This window comes from Enhydra lutris, unplaced genomic scaffold (genome assembly GCF_002288905.1).
Source record: "Enhydra lutris kenyoni isolate GAN:26980312 unplaced genomic scaffold, ASM228890v2 scaffoldscaffold10, whole genome shotgun sequence".
Taxonomy (NCBI): domain Eukaryota; kingdom Metazoa; phylum Chordata; class Mammalia; order Carnivora; family Mustelidae; genus Enhydra; species Enhydra lutris.
Genome location: NW_019154094.1, coordinates 16984310 through 17008514, shown reverse-complemented (window position 1 = coordinate 17008514; position 24205 = coordinate 16984310). Strand labels below are relative to the sequence as shown.

Below are 24205 nucleotides of genomic sequence, written 5' to 3'. Positions count from 1 at the left end.
TAAGGGGGAGAGGGGGAAATGCTGTGAGATTTATAAAATCTTATGTTTGTCTTATCGACGAGGACATGGGGCCTGGAGAAGTCAGATAGCTCGCCCCAGGTCAGACAGGGAGTAAGTGGTTAGAATGAGGATTCCCACGAAGGTAGTCCAGCTCCAGAGCCACATCTGTCCCCATTGTCCTCTTCCTTGGTCTGCAGGGGTGTATAAGTTCTGTTGAGCCGGGACATCTGTGTAGCCAAAGAAGGATGTTTGGGTATAGAGGAATTCCTGTGGTAGAGATTTCTTCCCCTCCAGGGCTGGTCTCTGTACTTGCAAGAGGGTGGCAAGGTCTCTAAAAACCCACTGTGAACCATGGCAGGTGTGGGGGGGCAGCCCTGCTGCCTTTACCCAGGTGCCAGGGAAGCGGTTTCTGTAATTAGCTGAGGAGAATGGAGTTGCTCTGATTTCCACTTGTATTCTGTGGTTCTCACTGAAGCAAAATTCCCCAAGGGCCCCGCTCCTTATATTCCATGCAGAGAAAGGCTGGGAGAAGGGTGGGGAGTGCATTTCAAATAGAACAGGTGTTAGTGTTCTTCTTCCTTTTCTGCCCCTGAGATCGAAATCCTCCAATTTCCATGCTGATTTGTTTGAGGTTGAGAATATTTCTTTGTCCGCTTCCTACCCAGCTGCCTAATCTCCCTATGATCCCAGTCCAAAAAAAATTCTTTGACTTCTGTCAACCTGAAAATGCTTGGCACCCGCCAGCCTTCTCCTTCTTTAAGCCCCGAACCCCTGTCTCCTAGCGATTGGCATTTTCCGCTTTGCTGCCTGTCTTGGGCAAGGGTTTCCGACGCAAGGAGTAAAATCTGAGCAAAGCCGTGTGCTCTCAGGGATGCACCTGCAGATTTATTGTGATGCGTTATTTTTCTTGTTACTAGTATAATAGGAGCGTGGGTCTCTGCTGCAAAGAGTAGGCTAAGCCTTCTGGTTGGAACCAATTTAAGTCTCCAGTCCCTGAGGCAGAGCCCCCAGGCGAGAGTCCTAGCTGAGGAGTAAGTTGCTGGGGACAAAAGAGGGAACCGGGCAGCTGGGGTCCTGGAAAGCACCGCTCTGGAGGAATGGCCACGTGGAGTCCCTTGGAGAAAGGAGAACTGCTGTTCTGTTTTATTCAAGGAAAAGCTGCTACTTCTTGAAAATGAGAGGTCCTTTGACCATCCCCATTGTCGGTTGAATATTAAGCCAAGAGTCTGATAAATGTCATCCACAAGCTGGTGAGGAGGGGAAGATGACACCTAGGCCCAAGCTAGGTTTGGGGCATCAGGTTTGGGCACAGGAATGTTGGGAAGAAGGAAATTCATGGGAGAGGCCCGGAATGTGGATTCCAAAGATCTCTGAAAAGATGGAGGGCAAGGCCAATGTTTGCCTATGAGCCAGATGGGCAGCCTGTAGGAAGGGACCCATGTAAATATTCAGGCTGAGAGGCTAAATATGGATGCATATCTGGGGAGTGGCAACCCGAGTGATGGGTTCAGAGAGGTGGAGGGGAGTAGAGCCTGACATAAGGCTTGAAACAGAGCTGTTGGAGTCCCTCCATCAGAGCCCTACAGCCTCCTTGATGGTAGTGGTCTGAATGGTTTGCCAGGATCTACCTCTTTTTTCTGAGGCCACTTTGGGGCATAAGACAGAGTTCATGAGAAGAATCCAGATCCCAAGACCTGAGGGGATTTTGCTGACTCTTCTGGAGCCAGGAAGTTGAGGGAAAATTTCAGGCATTTGAAAGTCAGTGCCCATCAAAAGTAACGTGGCATCTCCATGCTTCCCCCGCCACTTTGCTAAACACACACTCCCAGTTCCCAACTCTTTCCAATTCAGCCACCCCACTCCACCACAGCCCTTGTCCCCTTAACCAACCACATCACACCTCATGCATTTGGGGGTGGCTGTTCGGGGAGCTCAGGAACCTTGCCCTCACAGTATCCCATAGAGGCATGTGCCTTCCTCTCCTGGGTTTTGGGCAGCCCTTGCAGAAGTCATGACAGCATGGTGTGTGGAGTGTAGCCTGAGCTTCCTGGACTCTCTCCAATGGATAATATCATGATTTGAATCCAAATATTACCCAGGTCCACAAAGTAAACACAAAGGCAGTGAAGAATCCCAGCTGTAGATGTGTAACTACATCATACCCACATAGGAGGCTACAAAATGTTTTAAGATAGAAGAGAATATTTGGTATTATATGGAGGACATTTCTATGGACAAAATAAAGCCAGCCATGAAAAAAGAGAGTATGAGAGAGAGAGAGAGGTCATAATGTAGAGAAGCTTCAGAAGAAAAGGCGACAAGGTCAGTGAGGATGTTAGTGTCCCAGCTGCATCCTGGCATCTTTGGCAGGACTTACACTGTGGCCCACCCCAGGGAGGTTTGAATCACCCCCCCACACACACACCTTTTTTGTGCCTTGACAGCAGAGCAACTACTGTACCGTGAAAAGTAGTAGACAGTTAGAGAACGGTCACCTTATGACATCATGTGCACAAGTCTATGCCATCAGTCTTGTTTTTGTTTTTCCCTTAAGGATTTCTACCTCCTAGATTCAGGTCCGGTAAAATTCCTATGATCGCTTGAAGATTGAGTAGAGATGCTTCCTCTCTCCTCTTTCTCCTCCTCCTAGTTCTCTTAACGCAGTCAAATCCTCCATGTATCCACTGACTTTGTGCTAGGCGTGTTCTCAGGTAATGGGATCCCAGCTCTGAATATGTCAAAAAGTGAAAAAATAAACAAATACAGATTACCATTGAATATGTAACAGTGGGGCTTCTTTAATGTGAAGGAACTGAGAAGTCCTCACTAAGGAGGTGTCTTTGTTCGGGCTGTTGTAACAGGACACCATAGCCTGGGTGGCTTAAAAAGTGACATTTATTTTTCACTGTTCCAGAGGCTAGGAAATCGTAGATAAAGGCATCCTCAGAGCCTCAGGGTGTCTGGTGAGAGCCCTCTTCCATGACTAGGAGTCCCGAATCCTGCTCATAATGGCTCTATCCTCATGTCCTAATTACCTCCCCAAGGCTCCACCTCCTCCTCCCATGTCTTGGGGAATAGGGATATGATCTCGGCATATGAATTTTAGCGGCATTCAAACATTCAGTCTATAGCAGGAGGTAAAGATACCTGAGCAGAAGCCTAAGAGATAATAGAGATAAGAGCCTAAGAGATAAGAAGCCTAAGAGATAATAGCCAACCTACATGGATCCTGCATTGCCTTCCAGGGGCAGAAGATGTGGGAGGGGCTTTCCGTGCAGGGTCTCATTTAACCTGCTCAGTAGCCAATTGAGGAAGGTACTTCTTAGCTGCATTCCTAAGTGGACCCCAAGGCTTACAGACCTAAAACTGCTCTCCCAGAGTCATTTGGGAAGTGAGGGGTGGCATGGGGATTTCGTCTGACTTTAGAGCTTGGCCCTGCTAACCACCAAGCTCTGTTGCCTGAATTCTGTATCCTGTGGGGAGAAGCACCTGGTTCTCTGCTTTCAGTCTCCCTCCCCAGTGGGTTGAATGTAATGGTTTTCCCACTGTGCTCTTTGGAATCTCCTGTGTATTTGTTTTTATTTTGTTTGTTTGTTTTGTTTTTTGAGGCCAGGATAGGGGTGTGGGGTCACACCATGGTGTCTGGAGAATGCTTCTACTTCTGTCTGTTTTATACATTAGGCTTCAACAATCTTTTTTTTTTTTTTTTTAAGGGCTTGAAGTCTCTAAAAGAGAGTTGTAAGAGGACTTGCTTAATGAGTATTTAAAAATTTAAAGAATGGAGGGTGTTTGTGGTCACGTAGCAATAATGATGGCTGGTAGGGTCTGCGACAGTGGTGACATCTGGTGGACCCTTGCCTCAGGGCTTCCTAGGTGTCAAGTCCTAGTACTTTGCAGTACTCATCCATTCAGTCCTCACAGCAAGCCCAATAGGGGGTTTATGTTCCAAAGGAGGGCTCAGAAGCCCTGAGGTGTGCAACTGGTCCAGGTGCCACAGCTGGTGAGTGGCAGGACCAGGACCTGAGGCCAAGGAGGTTCAGCTGCAGAATGTGCACATTGTTAACCCATGATGCAGGGCCAAGGACCTGAACCTTCTGTCACTAGGCTTAAAGGGAGAGCTACGCTTGCCCTGAAATCTATACGTGGTGGCTATGTGTCCATGGAGGGAACTAGACAGCCTGCATGGGCCATAAGCCTTCATTGTTCAGCACCATCTGGGATGCTCTGCCTGGACTGCTAGCTGATGCAGGTGTGGCATTTCTCAGGGGCCACATGTGGTTCCCCAACTTTCACATCCATGGGCCTGGCATGGCCTGCTTGCATAACTCGTTTTAAAAGATGGATTGTTGGTTCATCACATTAATGAATTAAGCCAACACTGGCAGCAGCCAGGGCCCTACAGTGTCCTAAGCCAACACCAACATTTGTTTCCTTACATGCAACAGGACGGTCAGCCATTGGATGGCCCTCCTTGACCAAAAGTTAATTCTACAGGTTAAAAGGCAGGGGAAGATCATCATAGATGGTTTACCTCACTTCACCACCTGTACAACCCAGTCTGACCCACGCCACGAAGGGGAGACTTCCTGCTAAGTGTTCCTTAAAGGGCCTCACCCCTGGAGGGGAGACTCAGGTCTAGGGTCAGATTCCTGGAAAATTGGAGTTGTTGCCAATGCTGTTGGGTGCACCTGTCAGCCCCCCACGCCCCACAGGAGAGATTGGACTAGGTGATACAATGCAGTGTGTCTTCTGTTAATGGCCAGTCCACATGGAACTGTGGAGATGGAAGCTAGCAACCGTGCCGTTCTGGACTAAAAGAGTTTAGTCAACATAAATCCCAGGGCTTCTGAAATCACCCAGAAAAAGAAACATTATTGATTTCTCATATTATCTAATTTCTGGGCACTGCCTATGGAATCACTCTGTCTCATTGAACAATAAAGTATATTATGAGAAAAACGAGAGATGGTTCCAGGGCTTTCCTCACTGCCTGTTTCCTTTTTTATTATTATTGCCTTAGCAGCATTCATCGTTGGAGCCTCAAAGCCACCAGACAGGGTCCCACAAATCTCCCTGGCTCCTTGTGTGGGAGCCAGGCTGGGATGATATGCAGTCCTCTGGTTGCTCCTAGTGTCATCATTCTAGACCCAAACCGAGATATGATTGAGGAGGTCCCGATAAAACTGGGGATCATTGGCCTAATCGGAGTCATTTATCCTGTCTTGAGCTATCAAATCAGTGCTCCTGGGTTACAGGGCATTGGGTGGGGGTGGTTCTTTCCTGGTATATTTCACAATGATTACTTTGAAAAGAATATCATTTCTGAAGTTCGTGCTCTATAGCATATCTGGTTAGAACATTTGTAAGAAGTAGCAGCTCCACTTAGTAGCTCTGTGGGTTCAGTTTTGGCCCATCCTACAAGAGGACATCTTTTCTAAAAACATGACTCACAAATCAATACCTGCTCACTTGAGTTAGAAGGAAAATGTTACCCTTCAAAAGATGGTTCTGCCTAATTTGTGAATTCCAGAACATTAGAAAACAAGAAAGCATATGTACCAAGAGAAAAGCGGCATGTGAAAAAAAAAAAAAAATCCAAGGGAGAAATATGATAAAATTTGGATCGCGCTAAATTCTATTTATGCTGAATGTTGTATTTTGTTGGAGTCGTATGTGAAAATAGCCATATTGAAATGGTGAAAATCTTGTATTCAACTCGTGTTAAGGAAAGAGAATGTTCCTTTGAAAGATTTTGCGGTAACATTTAAAGCAAGGAACTAATTATTCATAACAAATCACAAAATGGTGGGAGGGGGGGAGGTTCACTTAGGAACATTTCCCTGCTTGCTGTTGTTCCTATGGTAAGTAAACAGCACCATCTCGAAGTGTGGCACGCGGACTCAGAGATATTTATGCATATTAAAGAAACACAACTTTTAACTATGCAAAATGATTCCCTCGTGACAACGTTTAAATAGTGTGCCAACCCACCAATAAAGCAGGCTGACAGGTCATGAAGGGACGCATTTCATCATTACTCCCAGAGGATGAGTATCTGGGTCTTATCACACCGCAAAGGATCTTTGTTCCTTGATTTTATCTGGCACCTTTTTTTATTTTTTCTCTCTGGTTGAACAACCCAGTTGTCACTATTGGACAAAGAGAAAAGAAATACATCATTATGCTTTAGTTATTTTTAAAAGCACCTGCTTTTTGGAACATAATTTGAAGAAATTATTTGAAATAGATTAACCTTTTGAAATGATAATGGCATAAAATTATATTAAGTAATTTTCTTAAAAAATAACTCGCATTGAAAATAAAGTGTGACACCATCAGCGTGAAACCCAGCTTAGGATCTTGTCTGGATTCATTTACTTCTGGGTGATTATTTGATACTCAAATTGTGTGTCTGTTTTCTCACTCAGGAGTGTCCATCTTGCTGTAGCCTGACGTCCCGGGAACTTGTAGGTCTGTCTCCTAGTCTCTCTTTAAGCACTAGAAAGGGAAGTAGCACAAGCTTGCCCTTCATGGTTGACCTTTCTGGGCTTCTCATCACTTTTATTTAAACCAGATATTAAAGGTGAAAACTATGGTAGTGATGCACTCGGCTGGTGAGATAATTAGGAAGAACCATTTCCATAATTACTATGTCACTGTCTCTGGAGGGACATGAAAACTTGTCCTGTCCCTTTAACAGGACAAGTTGCTAATCCCCTTAACATTTTTTTCCCTTTGGACTGATAATATTTCACAATTTTTTTTTTTTTTTGCTTTGTAAAATATTCCTAAAGGGAGGCTTAAGCAATAATGCACAGATTATGGAAATGATGCTCATTAAGTAGAGGGCAAGATTTCTAGAAAGCCACAGAGCTGCCTCGAAACATGTAACCTCCATTAGAGGCTTCATTTGAATGTTTATTCATGGAGCAGTAAACGTTTATTATTATATATTTTATTGAAACATAAATTAAAGAACTGTAATTATGTGTATGGCAAACAGTAAAGCAATGTGCATTTGTCACAGAATGAGTAAGACAAGGAAAAATGCCATAATTGTTTCATTTGCATCCAAATCCTTTATTGTATACCCAACAGAAAAACACCCAGAGGGAATAACTCTGTGGATTAATGTTCTGATACGGTGTGTAAATTAAAAAAAAATACATATTATGGATATTCTTTCTAGCAAAGAGAACATCCTGGAATTAATTTGTCAAGGTCACAAGTTATCCAAAGAAAGGGTGGGTTTCTTCTTTTCTCCTGAGAGAGAACCACAATGACTCTTATTAAAGTTAATGCTGAGCAAAGAATACGTCCCCTTGGCAGTCTGTGCAATGCTGATTGTTTTCAGGATGAGCTATTTGCTCCAGACACTCAAGCATATTTGAGGAGTTTTTAAAAAGGACTTACGTGAAGCTGGAAAGACAAGACCTTCAAACTTTTTACACTTTTGTAAAAGCAAAAATACCATTGATTGGGAAAGAAAGTAAAGTGCAATGTAATCACCATGGCTATACACGGGCCATATCCTGGTGTGTGCAGGAAGGCTTAAGCAGAGGGAAAAGATAAGAGTAGCCAAGAGAAACTATGTATGTGAGTTTTCTTTTTTCTTTTTCCTAAAGCAACCTAACAAATAAAGAAGGCTTAGCAATCACCTACTACGCATCCATCTATCCACTTATCCACCCACCCATCCAACCTGTCCACCTGTCGAGGATTTATTTACATAATATGGAATATAGGATTTGGGGTAAGGAAATAATCAGAAGAAAAATGCAGTCAGCAATAACCCGGAGTTCCGGACTAATGGAAGAGAAGTACCTGTAATTATTGATACTTTATAGTAAAAAGCAGACCTTGAGATACATACAAAGAATCAGAGGAGCCCTGGAGAGTCTGAAGGGTACACAGAGAAGGTGGCATGGAACTGGCTCTTACAAGTTGGGGGGAAATGGGAGAGAAGGAATGAGAAGGGAACTCCACATAGAGGGAGGAACATTGTGAAATTTTTCTTATCAAGGATAGGTACTGTAAACACAGCAGCCACCACAATTGCTGATAAAATACAAAGATGACAAATTCGGAGACATTCTTTGAATCTCTTGAAAGTCATTTTACTGGAATTGTCACTAAGGCATTCTATCTTTCCAGCAGCAGACAGAACCCTCGAGTGTGTGGCTGAATGGGGAGACTTTCTTGTCCTTGAGTCGGTCTACCTGGAGTTTCACCTGGGTTGTTGCATGAACATGTCCTCCTGCCAGAAAAATGACCAGATTTGCATGGGTTTATCACAGTTTTATAAATCTTGAGTTTGTCAACTTTTTTCTTTTTTTTTTTCCAATTTATTTTATTTTATCTCTTTTCTGTGTTCAAAATTTCATTGTTTATGCACCCCACCCAGTGCTCCATGCAATACCTGCCCTTCCTTCAGAGTATCAGCCATGCTCAAGCAACTGGTATGCCTTTCATGAGACAGAAGAAACACCTTGTTTTTCCTGTGCTCAGATCGTCCCAGTTAAGTTGAGAAACTTTAAGGAAAAAAAATAGAAGATAAAAAGCCATTTCAGTTAAAAAACAAAACAAAACAAAAAAACCTCCCAGAATTTGTGGAGACCCCATCGAGTTTTTTGGCTTAACGATTGTGTCTTCAAGCCATACATCAATGATGGTGCGCCAATTGTGAGTTAGAATAATACATCATGAGAAGGACAGTGCTCTCATGATATATGGGCACAGTACATCATTTCAGCATCACGGCTTTGATGATGTATGGCTCCAAACCACAATGAGAGTTTAAAGGAGCTTTTAGCGACCAGACAGCTTTAAATTTCAAATTTTCTAAAAATTAAGGTCTTCTCAAGTCAAATAAAAGCAAGATGATGGAATCTGTTGCTGTATTAAGTGTCCCTGCCCTCTGAGAGCCTGGGCATGTGTCTTTCCCTCCTGGCTTTAAGCTCAGAACATAGAAATAATGGGCAGAACATAGAAATAATGGGAAGGCTTTTCTTCCATTTTTCCTTCACAAGAGCAGAAGCTCAGAGAACTGAACAGACATGAGCTAGGTTCAAGGAGTCTGTTTTGCCCATCTATTTCACCCCCATCTTACGCATGGCAAACCCAAGTAGCTCATCGTCGTAGTGAAGTACTGGGTCACAGGAGATGATTTTCTGTTTTCTTCATTTTAAAGAGTGCTTCTGCTGAAACGCAGAACAAAATGAGCACATAAAAAGTCGAATGACTTCCTTACCCATTGCTCACCAATTCGAAACAGGGCCCACAGGAAGACAAACTGGCCTTTTCTATCATATGTCTTTGTAAAACCAATGCACTGATTGCAAATGAGAAGACAACTCGAAGGTGACTGACATCTGGGCCGTTCACCCAGAGTGGGAAATGGGGGCTGTTGCTTAGCTCCATCCCCATTCCTATCTTAATGATGTGTCTATAAGATGCTGATATTGCTGAGGAGAATGTACCGCTTTGCTTAAAAACCACTCACTTTTGGGGGCAAGGAAATCGCTATCCATTAAGAAAGCAGGTGTTGGAAGAACCTCCCCTCCTCCTCTGTTTTTTAATCCTACCGCAGTAAGCGGAACAAAATGAGGAACCTCCCTACTGTTTGTATAATAGGCCCAAACAGGAACATCAAGAGACAATTACATTTCAAGTGCCTTCTTCCATTTTCCTTTACTAAGTGAATTAGAGGCAAGCATGGCGGTGGAGAGGCTGCCATGTGGAGAGAAACATCTGGGCGGGAGGAATTAACACAGTCTCCCAGCCCATTATCTTGCCTCTAGTTTTTCACTCCTTTAGCTTCCTCCACAGATTCTAAATCTCAAATTACAATAGATTTGCGATGTCTGCCTCTTACTCCTCCCTGACTTCCAAAAGGCAAAACATCCTGTTTTCACCAAATAGAACATATTTTTTGTTGTTGTTCTCAAAAAAGAAGTTCTGGGCTCCCCCCCGCTTCTTATGTAAGTAGCTTACCTATATAATCTGGGTATCAAAGAGGAGGAATAAACACATCACCCGTTATTCCAAAGCTGTCAGTTGAACCGTCTCAAGACCCGGTGTCTCGAGAGAGGTGGACTATGTCATCGCTGGTTTGAAGATTCCCCTAAAATTAATCTGCTTCTTTTCTATAAAGAGAACACTGACACATCATTTAATTACTTTTTTTCTCATAAGTCAAATGCTTTACTTAGACATCTGTTGTACTATCACACCATTCATCCATCCGTTTCTTAAGTCATTGTCAATTATACCAGGAGCTACCATATCTGTGAGAACAGTATATGCTCGTAACCGTGCACAGTGCTGTGGGCACATTAGCACATCCAAAACACAAAAACATAAGAGCTATGACTGTCTCCATTTTTCTAGAGGAGGAAATGGGGCTTACTGAGAACCAGTGAATTGTCCAGGGTCACCAAATCGATCATAGTGGCGGAGCGGAGATTCTCAGGCAGTTTGGTGAGATGTCTACATGCTGTCTTGGTGACACCACTGTCCTTCCCAACTACACAACCAGCATTTGGGTGAAACATGTGTCTGGGTGTATTTGGAATAGTCCAGGGTTAGGCCTGTCGTCATAAACAGGCCAGTGTAGTTGTGAATAGTGCCTCCTTTCACGCTCAGAAGTTCCACTGTAGACAGTAAATGCTGTGGTGCCCTAACTAGCAGCATAGTTCTTGCTAGGCAGTCCTACTTCTGCTGATTCTAAGTATTCTCATCTGCCTCTACTAGGCAAACAGAGAAGGAAAGGCAGGAGGCTGGCTTTGGTGATGTTCTTGAGACAAGATGGCCAGCTGACTCTGCTCATGGGCTTATTGCCATTTATGTATCTTCTTTGGAGAAATGCCTATTCCTACTTCTCCTATTTTTAGCTGGAATGTTGTCTTTTCTTACGTTGTAATAGTTCTTCATATATCCTATGTACTGGGCCCTATCAGATATATGATCTACAAAACTGTTCTCCCATTCTGTGAGTTGACTCTTCAAGTTTCTTGATGGTAGCCTTTGAAGCCCAGTGTTTTACATTTTGATGATGTTCACCCTCTTCCGCTTTAAGGACCCTGGGCTCAGGTGGATAATCTGAGATCGTCCACACTCTTCCCCTTTTAAGAGCAACTGGTTAACAACCTTAATCTTCCTACAACCTACTTCTCCCTTGCCATGGAACCTAATTTATTCACAAGTTCAGGGATCAGGGTGTGAACATACTGGAGGGGTCATTCCATGCACATGATCTGCAGTGGTGTTTGTTATTCTTTAGAATCAGATTTGCCTTCTGAGGTCACTCATTGATCTGAGTGAGGAGGTTCAACTGGCAGCAGCTGGTGGTTGTAGGACACTATTTATGGAGGATCCCAGCTCTCTCCCTCTAGCCCTCCCGCCCTTTCCCCTTGCCATGATTGTATTGCTTATAATGAAATCACACTGTATTCCAGCAAGGGCAAAAGACACCAGTGTGACAACATCGACCATCCTCAAGTGAGTATGAGGTAAAGTAGGTGTGTTCAAAAGGGAAGGAGAAGCTCCATAGCACAAAAGGGGCAGAGCCTACAAAAATGTTGGCAGCGTATTAAAACTCAGTGAGATCCCGCATTTGGAGGAAAACAGAGAGAACAGGGCTTTTAAAGCTAAAATGTGCTGAAGCACAGGGGACGAGAAAAGGTAGATCTCCTGCTTGATGGAAAGAACTTCAGTTTAATAAATGAGGGAAGTGAAGACTTGTCATTGAACAACTTTGTTCATCTGTATGATATCGGGCATGGCTTCCAACTAGGAGGAAGTAAGATAGAAATGGAACTCACGGGACGCCTGGGTGGCTCAGTTGGTTAAACAGCTGCCTTCGGCTCAGGTCATGATCCCAGCGTCCTGGGATCGAGTCCCACATCGGGCTCCTTGCTCGTCAGGGAGCCTGCTTCTCCCTCTGCCTGCCATTCTGTCTGCCTGTGCTCGCTCTCTCTCCCTCTCTCTCTCTCTGACAAATAAATAAATAAAAAAATTAAAAAAAAAAAAAAGAAATGGAACTCAGGAGATAACACTGCTCCAAGTGAATTGAATTTTCTAGACAAAGGCCAGTTCCAATCCATGATCCCAAAAGGACTTGCAGATGTGGTTAAAGACATGACTCAAATCACAGAGCTTAAGAGAGGCATCAAGGAGCCGCAGCAACGAGGTGTCCTTGAATTTGGAGTGTGTATGTGGGGGAAGCTGTGTGGTCTCCTAAGAGATGGTGTCATGACAGACTCGAGTTCAGATTTCAGTGCTTGGTCACTCTCTTGTAGGAGCTTGGGCAAGATGCTTAACCTCCTTGGGCCTACTTTGCACCTGGAAATGATAATGAATTTATTAGTCACCTTTTGGGAGTATTAGGAGGCTTCATTGAAATGGTGTAAATCATCCTAGGGACTGGCAGGAAGTGAGCATTCAATAAATGCTAACAGCAATTTCTGGTACTGAAGATAACAATGATCATTGTGGAAACCAGTAGGCTGAGGAAACTTCAGCCAGTATTTCCGCAAAAGTGATTTCTGTCCTCCACCGCCCATATCACCATTGATTTCTTTGCAGGACTCCTTTTCCTTAGAAAGTTGTCTGTGCTTATTTATCTCCCTTTCCTCACCTTCCTCTCTCTCTTAATCCATATCCGTTTTAGTTTTTTTTTTTTTAGTAATAGCTTTATTGAGATAAAATTCACATGCCATCAAATTCACTCTTTCAAAGTGTATAGTTCCAAATTTTTCTAGAATATTCACAATGTTGTGCAACCATCATGACTATCTAATTCCAGAATATGTTCATCATCCCCAAAAGAAACCCATGCCCATTACCAGTAACTCCTCATTCTTCCATGGAAAATGCTAATTTACTCCCTGTCTGTATGGATTTGCCTATTCTAGACATTTCACAAATGGAATCAGACAATATCTGGCCTTTTATGCCTGGCTTCTTTCTTGTGGCATAATTCATAATTAGCATAATTCTTTGACTTAACGGTTCTTCATTCCTTTTTTTTTTAAAGATTTATTTATTTGACAGAGAGAGATCACAAGTAGACAGAGAGGCAGGCAGAGAGAGAGAGAGAGAGAGAGAGAAAGAGGGAAGCAGGCTCCCTGCTGAGCAGAGAGCCTGATGCGGGACTCAATTCCAGGACCCGAGATCATGACCTGAGCTGAAGGCAGCGGCTTAACCCACTGAGCCACCCAAGCGCCCCTCTTTTTTTTTTCCTTTTTATGGCTGAATCATGTTCCATTGTCTGGCTGTACCGCGTCTTATTGATGCATTCACAACTTGATGGACATTTGGTTTGCTTCCCCTATTTGGCTATTGTGAATAATACTGCTATAAATATTCATGTGCAAGTTTTTGTGTGGACATATGTTTTCTTATCTCTTAGGCACATGCTTAGGCGTGGAATTCTGGGTTTACATGGAAACCCTGTTTAACTCTTCGAGGAAGTGTCAAGCTCTTTTCCAAAGCAATAATACTCTTTCACCTTTCTGCCAACCGTGTAGGAAGGTTTTAATTCTCCATATTCTCGCCAACACTTGTTATTGTCTTGCTTTTTTTCTCTAATTGCCATTCTGTTGAATATAAGGCAATATTTTCAGTGTGGCTTTGCTTTGTATTTCACTACTGACTAATGATGTTGAATCTGTTTTCAGTTAAGTGTTTATCACCCTGATTTTACTGAAACCAACTCAGGTTTTCAACATTGACACTGATGATTATTCCTTCCTTCTTGAAATTCCTTCCTCTCTCAACTCTAGCACTGATCCTTCCCTGACTTTCCTCACCATATCCTTGAGTCTTTTTTCTTTCCTTCCCAAACTTCAAATGTTTAAGTGTCCCAATTCTGAATTTTTATCTCTGCCCACTATTTATTTTTCCCCAACCCTTATCTTTACCTGCAATTAAATTGTGTATTTATTTTCTTGTATATGTTGCATTACCTATTGGAATGTAGGTTTGTGGGGGGAAGGACTTTGTCTTGTTTGGTACTGGTTCCTAGAGTAGTTCCTGGTTATAAATAATTTTGCATGAATAACTGTACTAGAAGAGTATAAATAGATGTTATATAAATAAGGATGCAAGATCTCCATTATTAAATAAGTTTCCCAGTTGCTAATTGAACATACTTAATTAAGTGTATTCAATGTGGTTCTTGTCTGATACCTTAATGTGCTTATGAGCCTTGTGAAATTTTACTTGACCATGAAACCTTTTTTGGTGTGGAATATGTCATGGCTTTTCTGAAGTATTCTTCTAACTCAAGCAGCTAAACTGCTTGAAACACTAGCAAAATTTAAGTTCTAGCAAAAAATAAACCCTGGTAAAATTTTGGGAGGGCTTTGTTAAGTAGAAGTTTTGCTACCACTTAGAAAGGTAAGTGGTAATCACCAAGGCTCTGTACGAACTCACTAAGGACAGGTTATGTCCAAATATCCCCATGTGTGCCATTCATAGCGCTTTGTTTGTTTTGTTTTGTTGGAATACCATTCTATTGAAAGGCCATGGTAATGGTATTTGTTCACAATAGTGAAGTTGTGAGCTGGCTTTATCATGATTTCCTTTCTCTGGGAAGTCGAGTGTGTTGTCAGGATCTTGTGATCAGTCTGTCACTTAAGAATTTATATCAAGATATCAGGCAGGGTTGAGGTCTGGGCCCTTGGGGAGAATCACCTATATGGTGAGCTGTTTGTTGTCATCAGCGTCACAGTAAATCTTAGTGGCTACCAGTGATCAGGAATGACATTTCCAGGACTGGGTGATAACAGAGCTTATAGAGATAGCCCTGAACACTAAACCCAGGCAGACAAGGTAAAGAAAAGGAGACATAGGATGGGCCTGGACTCTGGAGGTTCCCCTAATATAATATTAAGTCCATAGCCGGGACTGTTTCATTAGTGCACCACAACAAGCCTATCCTTAAGGATAAGGCACAGAGGGTGACCAGAGTGCAGGAAGCCAGGGAGCATTTAGTAATAGTAGGTCTTCCATAACCCAGTTGGGCAGACAAAATAGTGAGTGACCCTGGTGCCTCTGGACACTTTTGGCAGGAAAGAGCTCAGGAACCAGATGGATAGTCTAAACAGAGGACCTTGGCACCACCTGGGAGTTTGCTTGACATGCACATTTTGGGGGCCCCGGAGGTCTGTGTCTCACCAAGCCCAGATGCACGTTCAACTTTGAGAACTACCAGTCAAAGCAATAGAAAGAAGCTGCAGCCACAAACTAGAACTGTACCCCCACTCCAGGAGCTTCTTAAATCTCTTCCTTACTAGCATGGGATCCAGTCCCTGGAGGTGATCTCTACTTGGTCTGAAGGGGAAAAAAATGATAATAAAAAAAGAAAATAAGAATAATAGTGCTGTAGCTACGCGTATTGAGGGATGATGATGCTTTGCACAGGCTTAGCGGATTTGAATCCTCTTAATGACCATGTGGGGTAGACACCGTTCCTGTTCCTGCTGCAGCTGCGGATACAAGAGATCCAGGCCCTTCTGAGGCAGGGGCCATGGCCAGTAAGTGGTTGGTCAGGGTTGGCAGCAGGCAGTTGGACAGCGGAGCCCTGGTGTGGAATATCTGATTATTCCACGTACGAGGAAGATGGTGGTTGGGTGGGTGGGTGGATAGAAGAAAGGAAGAAAAGCAGGAAGCAGGGTAGAAAGGACGGAAGGATAAAAGGAAGAAAGGAAAAGGGAAAGAATGAGAGGAGGGAAGGAGAGCTTCAGGTGTGGGAAGCAAGGGTCAAGGGAAGCCTCCTTTCCCAGGTGGGCTCTTGCCTTGAACTGTGACATTTTTCTGGTCTCACCTTGAAGTCACACAGCCTGTGTCTTTCAGCATATCCAGCCCGAGCTCATCCTCCATTGCTTTCTCCTAAGACTTTGGTCCATGGGCAGTTTGCAAATTTATATTTCCCCATTTATTTGTTCCCCTTGTCTCCCTACACTCACACAATCTTTGTAACTCGTCCCAGTTGCTGAGCAATCCATGACTGCCTTCATCGACTGGAGAATATTCTGGCAAAAACATGTCCTTCTTTGGGGACTGTGCACTCAGGCTGATGGGAAGCTCCTCTGCCTTCATTCACCTTGGACCGCCTTGTCCCTACCTCTGCTTTAATAGCATATCATTTTTCCCTTTCTTGTGCAGCGAAGCCACAGGGACACTTAATCTCACATTCTCCAGAGGCCCTTTGGAAGCTCAGAGACTGATCTCTGTAATCAAGAAGGGGTGGGTGTGATCAGGGACTAAGTTTGATTCTTTGTCTGCCTCTCTACATTTAGGCTTTTCATTTTCACATTCCTCCCCACGGTTTGTAATAAACGCAGGAACATAGCTCAAGGGTAGGAATGAGGTTTAACTTGAGCTGAGGTACAATAGAGGCTATTTGGAAAGTAAAACTTTCAAATGGCAGTTTAGCCTTGAAGAATATACTGAATTAGATATGCGATGTGCCTTGATTCACAATCTCTGCATAATAGCATAGCTCTGTCTATTACCTGGGTGCTTTCATAGACTGGAGACACGGGCTGTTTAATAGATGGAACTCATTGAAGGAGCATCGATGCTCATGAAGAGTGTGGGGACAAGAGCCACAAGCCCTGGGTTCCTGTATAGACACTGCACCTCCTGTGGGGCCTTGACCACTTCTGAGGGTAGATTTCCTTACCTGTAAAGGGGGTTCTCAGAGTAGAAGTTGCCTCCTGGGATTATTCAGAGCAGTCAATGAGATCAGTGCTAAGCATCGATCTTTCTTATCACAATAAATCAACGTTTAATAAAGGAGAACTATTTGTATTACTTTTACATGATTTCTGCTTGAAAAACCTTAATTCTGTAACTTGGCCCACACCCTTCGCTGCCGTCCCTTATTTGCTCCCACACAATTTTCCCTTGGCCAAGTCTCATTTCTTGTCACTTTCAGAGTCACTGTGGTCACCTGTCACTTCACAGCACTGGCTAACTATAGCCAAGACTGACAGCTATGAATAATTCCACAGACCCCCTAAAACGTTCTGGCATTTCACTCAAATTCTCATCCATGCCACCACACTGTTCTCTCGTGTTTTAGGCCTCTCTGTTCTCCATGGATTTCAGATACAGTTACTGAAGGTGAACATCCTCCTCCTCTGGAAAATAATCTAGCAGGAACCAATGTGAACTAATTGGGCTTCATGGGAGCATCACTGTCAAGTCTAGAAATATATGGGGAGATAATCACATTTCAATTTTTTCCTCTCTCATTCATTTTCAGCATGTTCACGTCCATGTTCTTCCGAGGAAGGCTGGAGACTTTCAAAGGAATGACAGCATCTATGATGAGGTGGGTCTGTTCTCTCTGATCTCATTGCATGATCACAGGGGCTGTTTGTGTGAGGAAATCAAGCTGATGAACCAGGTATCACCCTGGATATATGGGCTTATGTGGGATTCTGACCAATATGACTTGGGAAGTGGCAGGAGAAGCCAAGGAGCCAAGAATGTCCATGACAGGAACCAAAGACAAATGAATTATAATGATTTTTTTTTTTTTTCAAATGAAATGTGGCAGAAACCAAGTGTCCTTGTGATTTCCTCCCTCTCATTTCCAAGGACACTAAATATTGTGTGGAGATACAGCCCAGTCTCCACAGGAGAAAATCTACAGTGCTGCTGACCAATGGAAATCAAGCCAACTCATAGATTATTTTTCTAGTCAAATGCTCCATTTAATTTTAACTCAGCTTCTCTCCCCTAATAGCATTTATTCAAAGTGGAACTTTGAATTATCATCAGCAGAACCTAGTTGGCTTGAATGATAGGAGTGCTGCCCATGTATTGTAAACATTTGAGCAGCGAACTGATTTCTGGATATTTCCATTCAAAAATATAAATGTGAAACCACTTATAGAGACAAAGTAGAAAGGTGATCTGCTCCTACGGTCCTCTACCTGGGAAACTTTGGGGGTCTGTGTGCACTATGTGGGGTAAATAACCTTAATGGATATGCTGGTGTAAAATCCTAGATGGATGATTCAATTTAACTACTTATTCTAGCCAGGGAAGGGCACATATGTTCCCCAAATGATCAGATGGCAGAGGTGCCCCCAGTGCTTGCTTGGAAAGGGTTTTGAGGCTGTTTCTGGATGAAACAAAGACAAATGCTGTGATTGATTAGCTGTCTCTACCACAGGTGTCAGATAGGAAAGGGGTACCAAGTCCTGCCATCTTTTTGACACTACTATTCTAACCACTGGAGAACAATGCTTCAAGTACATTTTTTTAAAAAAATTTGGTTGTTTATCATGTGGCCCTACCCCTATGATTATCTCCACCTGGTTTTATATTTGTAGGGTTGGTTTTTTTTTTTTTTTATTCGTGTGTCTTTTTTTGTATTTGTAGTGTTTCTTTGCAGGAATTGGATATTAAAATGGCTACCAATACCCTAAAAATAAAGAATGAGAGGTCATCAGTTAATAATGATACTTATTAACTAATTAACTATAATTAATTTTTCTGGGACTCACTGGTTCCTCAGAGGTGACTGGTGATCATGCTTTTGGGACAGCCCTCACTATATTGTGCCTCCTGTGAACTGTAATAGGCCCGTGCAGAGTGGAAACCTTCTAGTTACACCAGTAACTAGAGTAATGGCTTTTGGTTCCTAAATTCCTAAGTACTGGCTTTTGGACCAATTGCTACAAATCTCCATTCCCCAGAGATCCCATCCCTAGACATTCTGACCCAGTGGATTGTGGGGGCTCATTGGAATCAGTAATTATGGGAGCATAAGAAAGTGCCCAGGAGATTCTGATCATGGCTAGATTTGGAAATAGTCTCCCAAATTTCTACTTTCTGAAAGTTCTATCCTAGAATATTATAATTTGAACTCGTTTTCATTAGATGTGGAATGTGACTTGGAGTTAGTAAGGGCTTAGTTCAAGTTGGATGAAAATCAGAATTATGGAGTAATTATAAAGAGATGCCTTTTTTAAAAATATGAGTACTGATCTTATTAACATAAACTAAGGTTAATAAAATATTGCCAAGTACAGGCTATTTTAATGAATAAATTAGCACATAATTTATATACAAGTGAATACTGCTAAAGTGTTATTAAAAGTGCTTGAAAACACTGTTTTCTTAGGCTGAACTGTCACCTTGAAATCTTATTTATATTCTAAATGCACTTGTGACAGGAGCTGTGGGGCTACATTTCAGCCCAGTCTGAGACACGATGTCCAATGCTGAGGGTGGCATGTACCCTTTCTCCCCTCCCTTACTCTTTTGCCCTTGTGTGCATGCTCTCACAGCATCTCTAGCCCCATAGATGAGGCAACACATGTTCCTGCTTCTCCCTATTTGGAGAAGCATCTCAGGAGATGGAATTACTATAACAGTTCTATTTTTTTTTTTTCAATTAACTGCTAAGTCCTGCAGTATAGACAGTACCCACTAAGGGAGATCATGGTATAAAACTATGAAGGGATTGAACTTCAGAGACAGGCAGAATTAGGTTTAAATTCAAGTGCTACCTGCTAATTTTGTGACATAGGGCAAGGCATTAAAGCTCTGTGTTTTATCTTTAAAAATGGAGATAATACCCTTCAAAAGCTCGTTGCATGAAACATATGATATACTGTACCTAAAAGCTCATTGTGGGGATTGGTACCTACTAGGCATTTATTAATAGGTAGTGGTTCTATTCTTATTATGATCATTAATTTTGTTTTTCAAAGGACTAGCAGTTGGTGGGTAAAGGCAGAATTTATATTCGAAGCCAGGACATTGGATGCTTCCATTCAACACTCTTTTCAGGGGTCAGATTTCCAATTTTCCCTCTGCCTTTCACTACTCATTCTCAGATTCATCTTCCTCTTTGTGCAAAAATATACTTTTCCAGTTTCAGCATGTAATAAGATAATGTCTAGAAAGTGGCACAAGAAACATGAAGCATTGCACAGGCCTTATTGGTACAAGACATAATGTGCATTAGACTGAGTGATCTTAATCAGAAATGATGGAGTGATGAGGGACAGCATTCTTTATGCTGATGGGAGCACTCATTCTAGATTATGTATCTGTCCATGAAATACAGCAAACAGACTTGCTTGGAGGGTGGGGAGTGGGAACGGGGACAACAGGAGAGGGGGCTCCATAAAAAGCAGTTGTGTTCCTTCTACTGTGGAAACAGAAAATGATGTGTAAAGGAGTGCCAGATTATAAATCGGCTAAGAATGTGGGGTTCTCCCTGGGCCCTGTTTGAGGAGAGAGAGTGACAAACTGGAGAAGGTTCACAGAAAGAAGATTGGGATGGCAGAGTCTGGACATGGTGATCTGGGGAGTAGTGGAAAGTGGAGATATTTTGTCTCGAGAAGGGTGGACTTGCAGGGGGAAGGCAGTGACAGAGTCATTATTTCTAAATATTTGCCAGTAGGTGGGAAAAGTATTAAATGATCTATGTGTATTTGATGGGAAGGGGGTAGAAATCCGGGGGTTGAGGGCTAAAAGGAGCCAGATATCAGCTCCATATAACAATAGATCAAATTGACAGAACTTGCTAAACACTTACAGTGCCATGTGTTTGTGTGAGTGATTGGGGGTCTGTGGGGGCTTCCTTTTGCCAGATCCATGCAGGCACAGAGTGGATGGCCATGATTCCTCAGGAGGACTTCTACATCCAGTCCTTGGAGGGACCCCTTGGTTCTACGATTCCACTCTTTACCATCTGGCCCAGTGGATCATTACCTTTATTTTTTGGTTAGGCAAGTTCTGTAACAACTAGTGTGAGTTGTTGTTGTAGTTGTCATCAGAATAATAGCATTTGGATTGCTGCCTAATAGGACAAAATTTTTTATGTAGCTCATAGAAATATAAGTGTAGTTTTCCTCTGAGGTATGGGTGACCATGCTCTATTGATTTTTCTCATTCTCAACCTGCTTCCTACTTTTCCTCCAGTTCACTCTTGCATATGGTTGGCCCACAGGCTCTGTTTGCCTCCTCATATGTGTTTTATTTTTCCTGCAAAATATTTTTTAGTGAGTTTGAATGGTGTTGGGCATGTTACTCATTCTTCAGGTCACTACATCTCCCCCAGCTCCCTGTCTCTTAGCAACGCTTGCCTCATATGTTTATGATCCCCGTCTGGCCACTGAAGCCATTTGTTTGAGATCTCTATTTCATGGACTGCCCCTCTTCCCTCTACCTCTCAAATGTCACTACTCCACAGGATTGTTTGTCTCCTCTACTGTGCATGTCACTTCCCTGTAACTTCCATTTTACCTCCTTGTTTCCTCACGTATAGCACTATGGTCCTAGGTAAGTTCTTTAACTTCAGTATACCCTGCCTACCTCTCCAGTTCTTTTAATTTCATTCTCCCTCACTGCTTGCTTTTGTCAAGTACATTATTCTTGTTCCCACCTCAGGGCCTTGGCACTCATGTTTCCTTTGCCTGTAACCTCCACTGGCTTCCTGTCTTCATCCACATCTCAGCTCAAATATCAGCTCCTTGAAGGGTTCTTTTCATGGATTCCCCCAGCCCATCTGAGATAACTAATCTCTTATCTTCTCCACAATAATTCTATCATATTACTATATTTATTTCCTTCTTAATACTGACCACGCTTGAAATAATTTTTTAGCTTAGTAATCAGTGTCTGTGTTCCCATCTATGCTGTAGAGTCTTGGGAACAGGGACCTAATCGGGCAGAGGAGGTCTCCAAGAAATATTTGTTGAATGAATGAGTACATGAGGGAATGAGGCATTGAACTAGAAGAACTTGACATTCCCTACTAGTCCTAACATAATTTAAAGGGAGAGAACATCTTGCTTTTCAGGGGGTCAATTTATTAACTTGGAGCTACATTGGGTGAAATTCTGACATGGTGATGTCAGCCATCTGAGGCTAATTTAATGGAGAATTTATGGAACAGAATCTGCTGGTCAGAAATCCGTGTGCACACAGTTCCAGATCGCCGCATGTCAGAAGGACGGCAAAGTAATTATAAACCTTGTCCGATTGCTAAGGAAGTCTGGGAGGCACGTGTCAACATCGATAAGTCACTTGCCTCCCCCAAAATCTAGACTCATGTGTCTGCAACAAATACAGATGTGGGATTCGCCGAAAGCAGCCTCCAGAATTATCTTCCTTTCGTTTCAATCTGGATTGTCCTGAGGTTGTCTTTATCAGCTCTTCCTCAAGCTTTCTGTCCTGGATGTGTCTTTGTGCATTTTGATCACTAATTTATCTTCCTCATTTCAGAGAGTGAGTCTCCTTTTTCTCCCTCAAAAATGAGTTCATACTCCACCCTTTTCAAGGAAAAATCTCTTATAAAGCCCTTTCAGTAATGTTTTCCATGAAGATCTTATTTGTCCATTGTTCCCAAACCCTTTCTATATCCATGTTCTTTAAACTTCCATGAATTATGTGAGGCCTTCTCTGAACTTAGTGGGCCCTCCATTATCTTGACAAGTTGATGAAGATTATGATAATGACATAAATAGGTCCTTGGTTAAAAGAGAACATACAGCTAATGTGGGGGAGGGAAACACCCATTGCCTAATGCCATGGTACATCATCTCATTAACTCAGTAAGGCTTAACCTAGCTGTGTCCCAAATAAGCAAGTCTCATAACTGGATTAGACAATTCATCAAATGTTTATGGGTGACATTGAATGGTTGTGATTGTGCACTGTATATAAAACCCATTACTGACGAAGGAAGTGACTATTATTAAAGCAAATGGGAATAGCAATCAGCAATTGGACAATTCAACCATGAATTTCATAGACAGAGCAACTGTGGGTTCAAGCATGTCATGGGAAACAATTGCTTGGCTTAACACAATGCATGAACAAAATCAATTTGCTAAAATGCAGGTCATTTGGCCCTGAGGGCTGGAGAAAACTATTATATTGCTGATAATATTTATTGTTGAACTTAGATCTCTTTCACACACCATTTGACAATGAGCTCAAAGTCCATGGGTCCCCAGTTGACTCCAAAAGGGAAGGAATGTTTCAGTGAGACAGTTAATTAGCTTCCCCCCCCCCTTTTGAGTTCAATGATGTCTTCATACTGAGTAATGCATTTTTTACTGTTTGAGAATTTGGGAATGAAAACTTGGTTACCTCTTGTTAAGAATAAAACAGAAACTAACATGGAGGACATTGGGAAATGGGGAGGAGAAGGGAGTTGGGGGAAATTGGAGGGGGAGACAAACCATGAGAGACTGTGGACTCTGAGAAACAAACTCAGGGTTTTGGAGGGGAGGGGGTTTGGGGTTGGGTGAGCCTGGTGGTGGATATTAAAGAGGACACATATTGCATGGAGCACTGGGTGAGGTGCATAAACAATGAATTTTGGAACACACGCACACACAAAATTAATTTTTAAAAAAGCTTAAAAATAATAAAACAGAAACTGTGGGTTCTTCTAAATTCATGAGAACTTTCAAATTTTTCTTAAAAGAATTTTAATTGCAGCATAGTTAACATATAATATTACATTAGTTTTAGGTGTATAACCTAGCAACTTGAAACTCATATACATTATGAAATGCTTGCCATAGGAAGTGTAATTATCATGTCACCATACAAAGTTATTACAATGTTATGAGAACTTCTACCTCAAAGAATCTGGATGTGCTATAACCAACAAAAAATATATAGTTAGTGGTAATTTAATTATCTTTGACATCAAATTCTCCCTGTGTGGATCTCTGAATATTCTTTGCTTACCTGTTTTAAGTATAAGAGAATTGGGTAGACATCTGGTTTACCTTTTCCTATCTCAGATTATTGCTCAGATGTCTCTGTCCCTTGGAGAGAGGAACACAAGGTTAGCAAAGAAGCATTTACCTGGTTAAAAATTGTTTCTGCCCATTTTTACTAGTAGAAATAAGAATTCAGGGAGTATACAAGTCAGGTTAGTTACTTTTGACTCTACGCATGTGAAATATTGAGAAGCATTCGGGGTTATAATGGTGGGCTGGGGACCTCCAGGGATAATCCTGCAGTCACTGGATACAAAAGGAAAAACACTGAAGGAAGGCAGAAGACTGGCTGGTGATGAGAAGGACAGGTATCTATAGGATGTACCTCAAGGCAAAGGATGACACCACTGTGATTTTTCTTGAAATAGTCCTTGACAACTTCCACCATATGCCAGTCTTCTCAGAACTGCTCTCCTCTCTCATTTGAA

The 24205-nt window shown here is 42.4% G+C and overlaps 1 protein-coding gene across 5 annotated transcripts in view; it reads left to right on the top strand.

Moving 5' to 3' along the window:
- The window catches only part of LOC111144098 (fragile histidine triad), a 1461119-nt gene that overhangs the window by 1261619 nt on the left and 175295 nt on the right, over positions 1–24205 (top strand). For all 5 annotated transcript variants that reach the window (XM_022498223.1, XM_022498224.1, XM_022498225.1 and 2 more), the window contains one exon: positions 17276–17344. In XM_022498223.1, coding sequence (XP_022353931.1) covers positions 17276–17344 — 69 coding nt within the window. The remainder of the gene's footprint in view (positions 1–17275; positions 17345–24205) is intronic.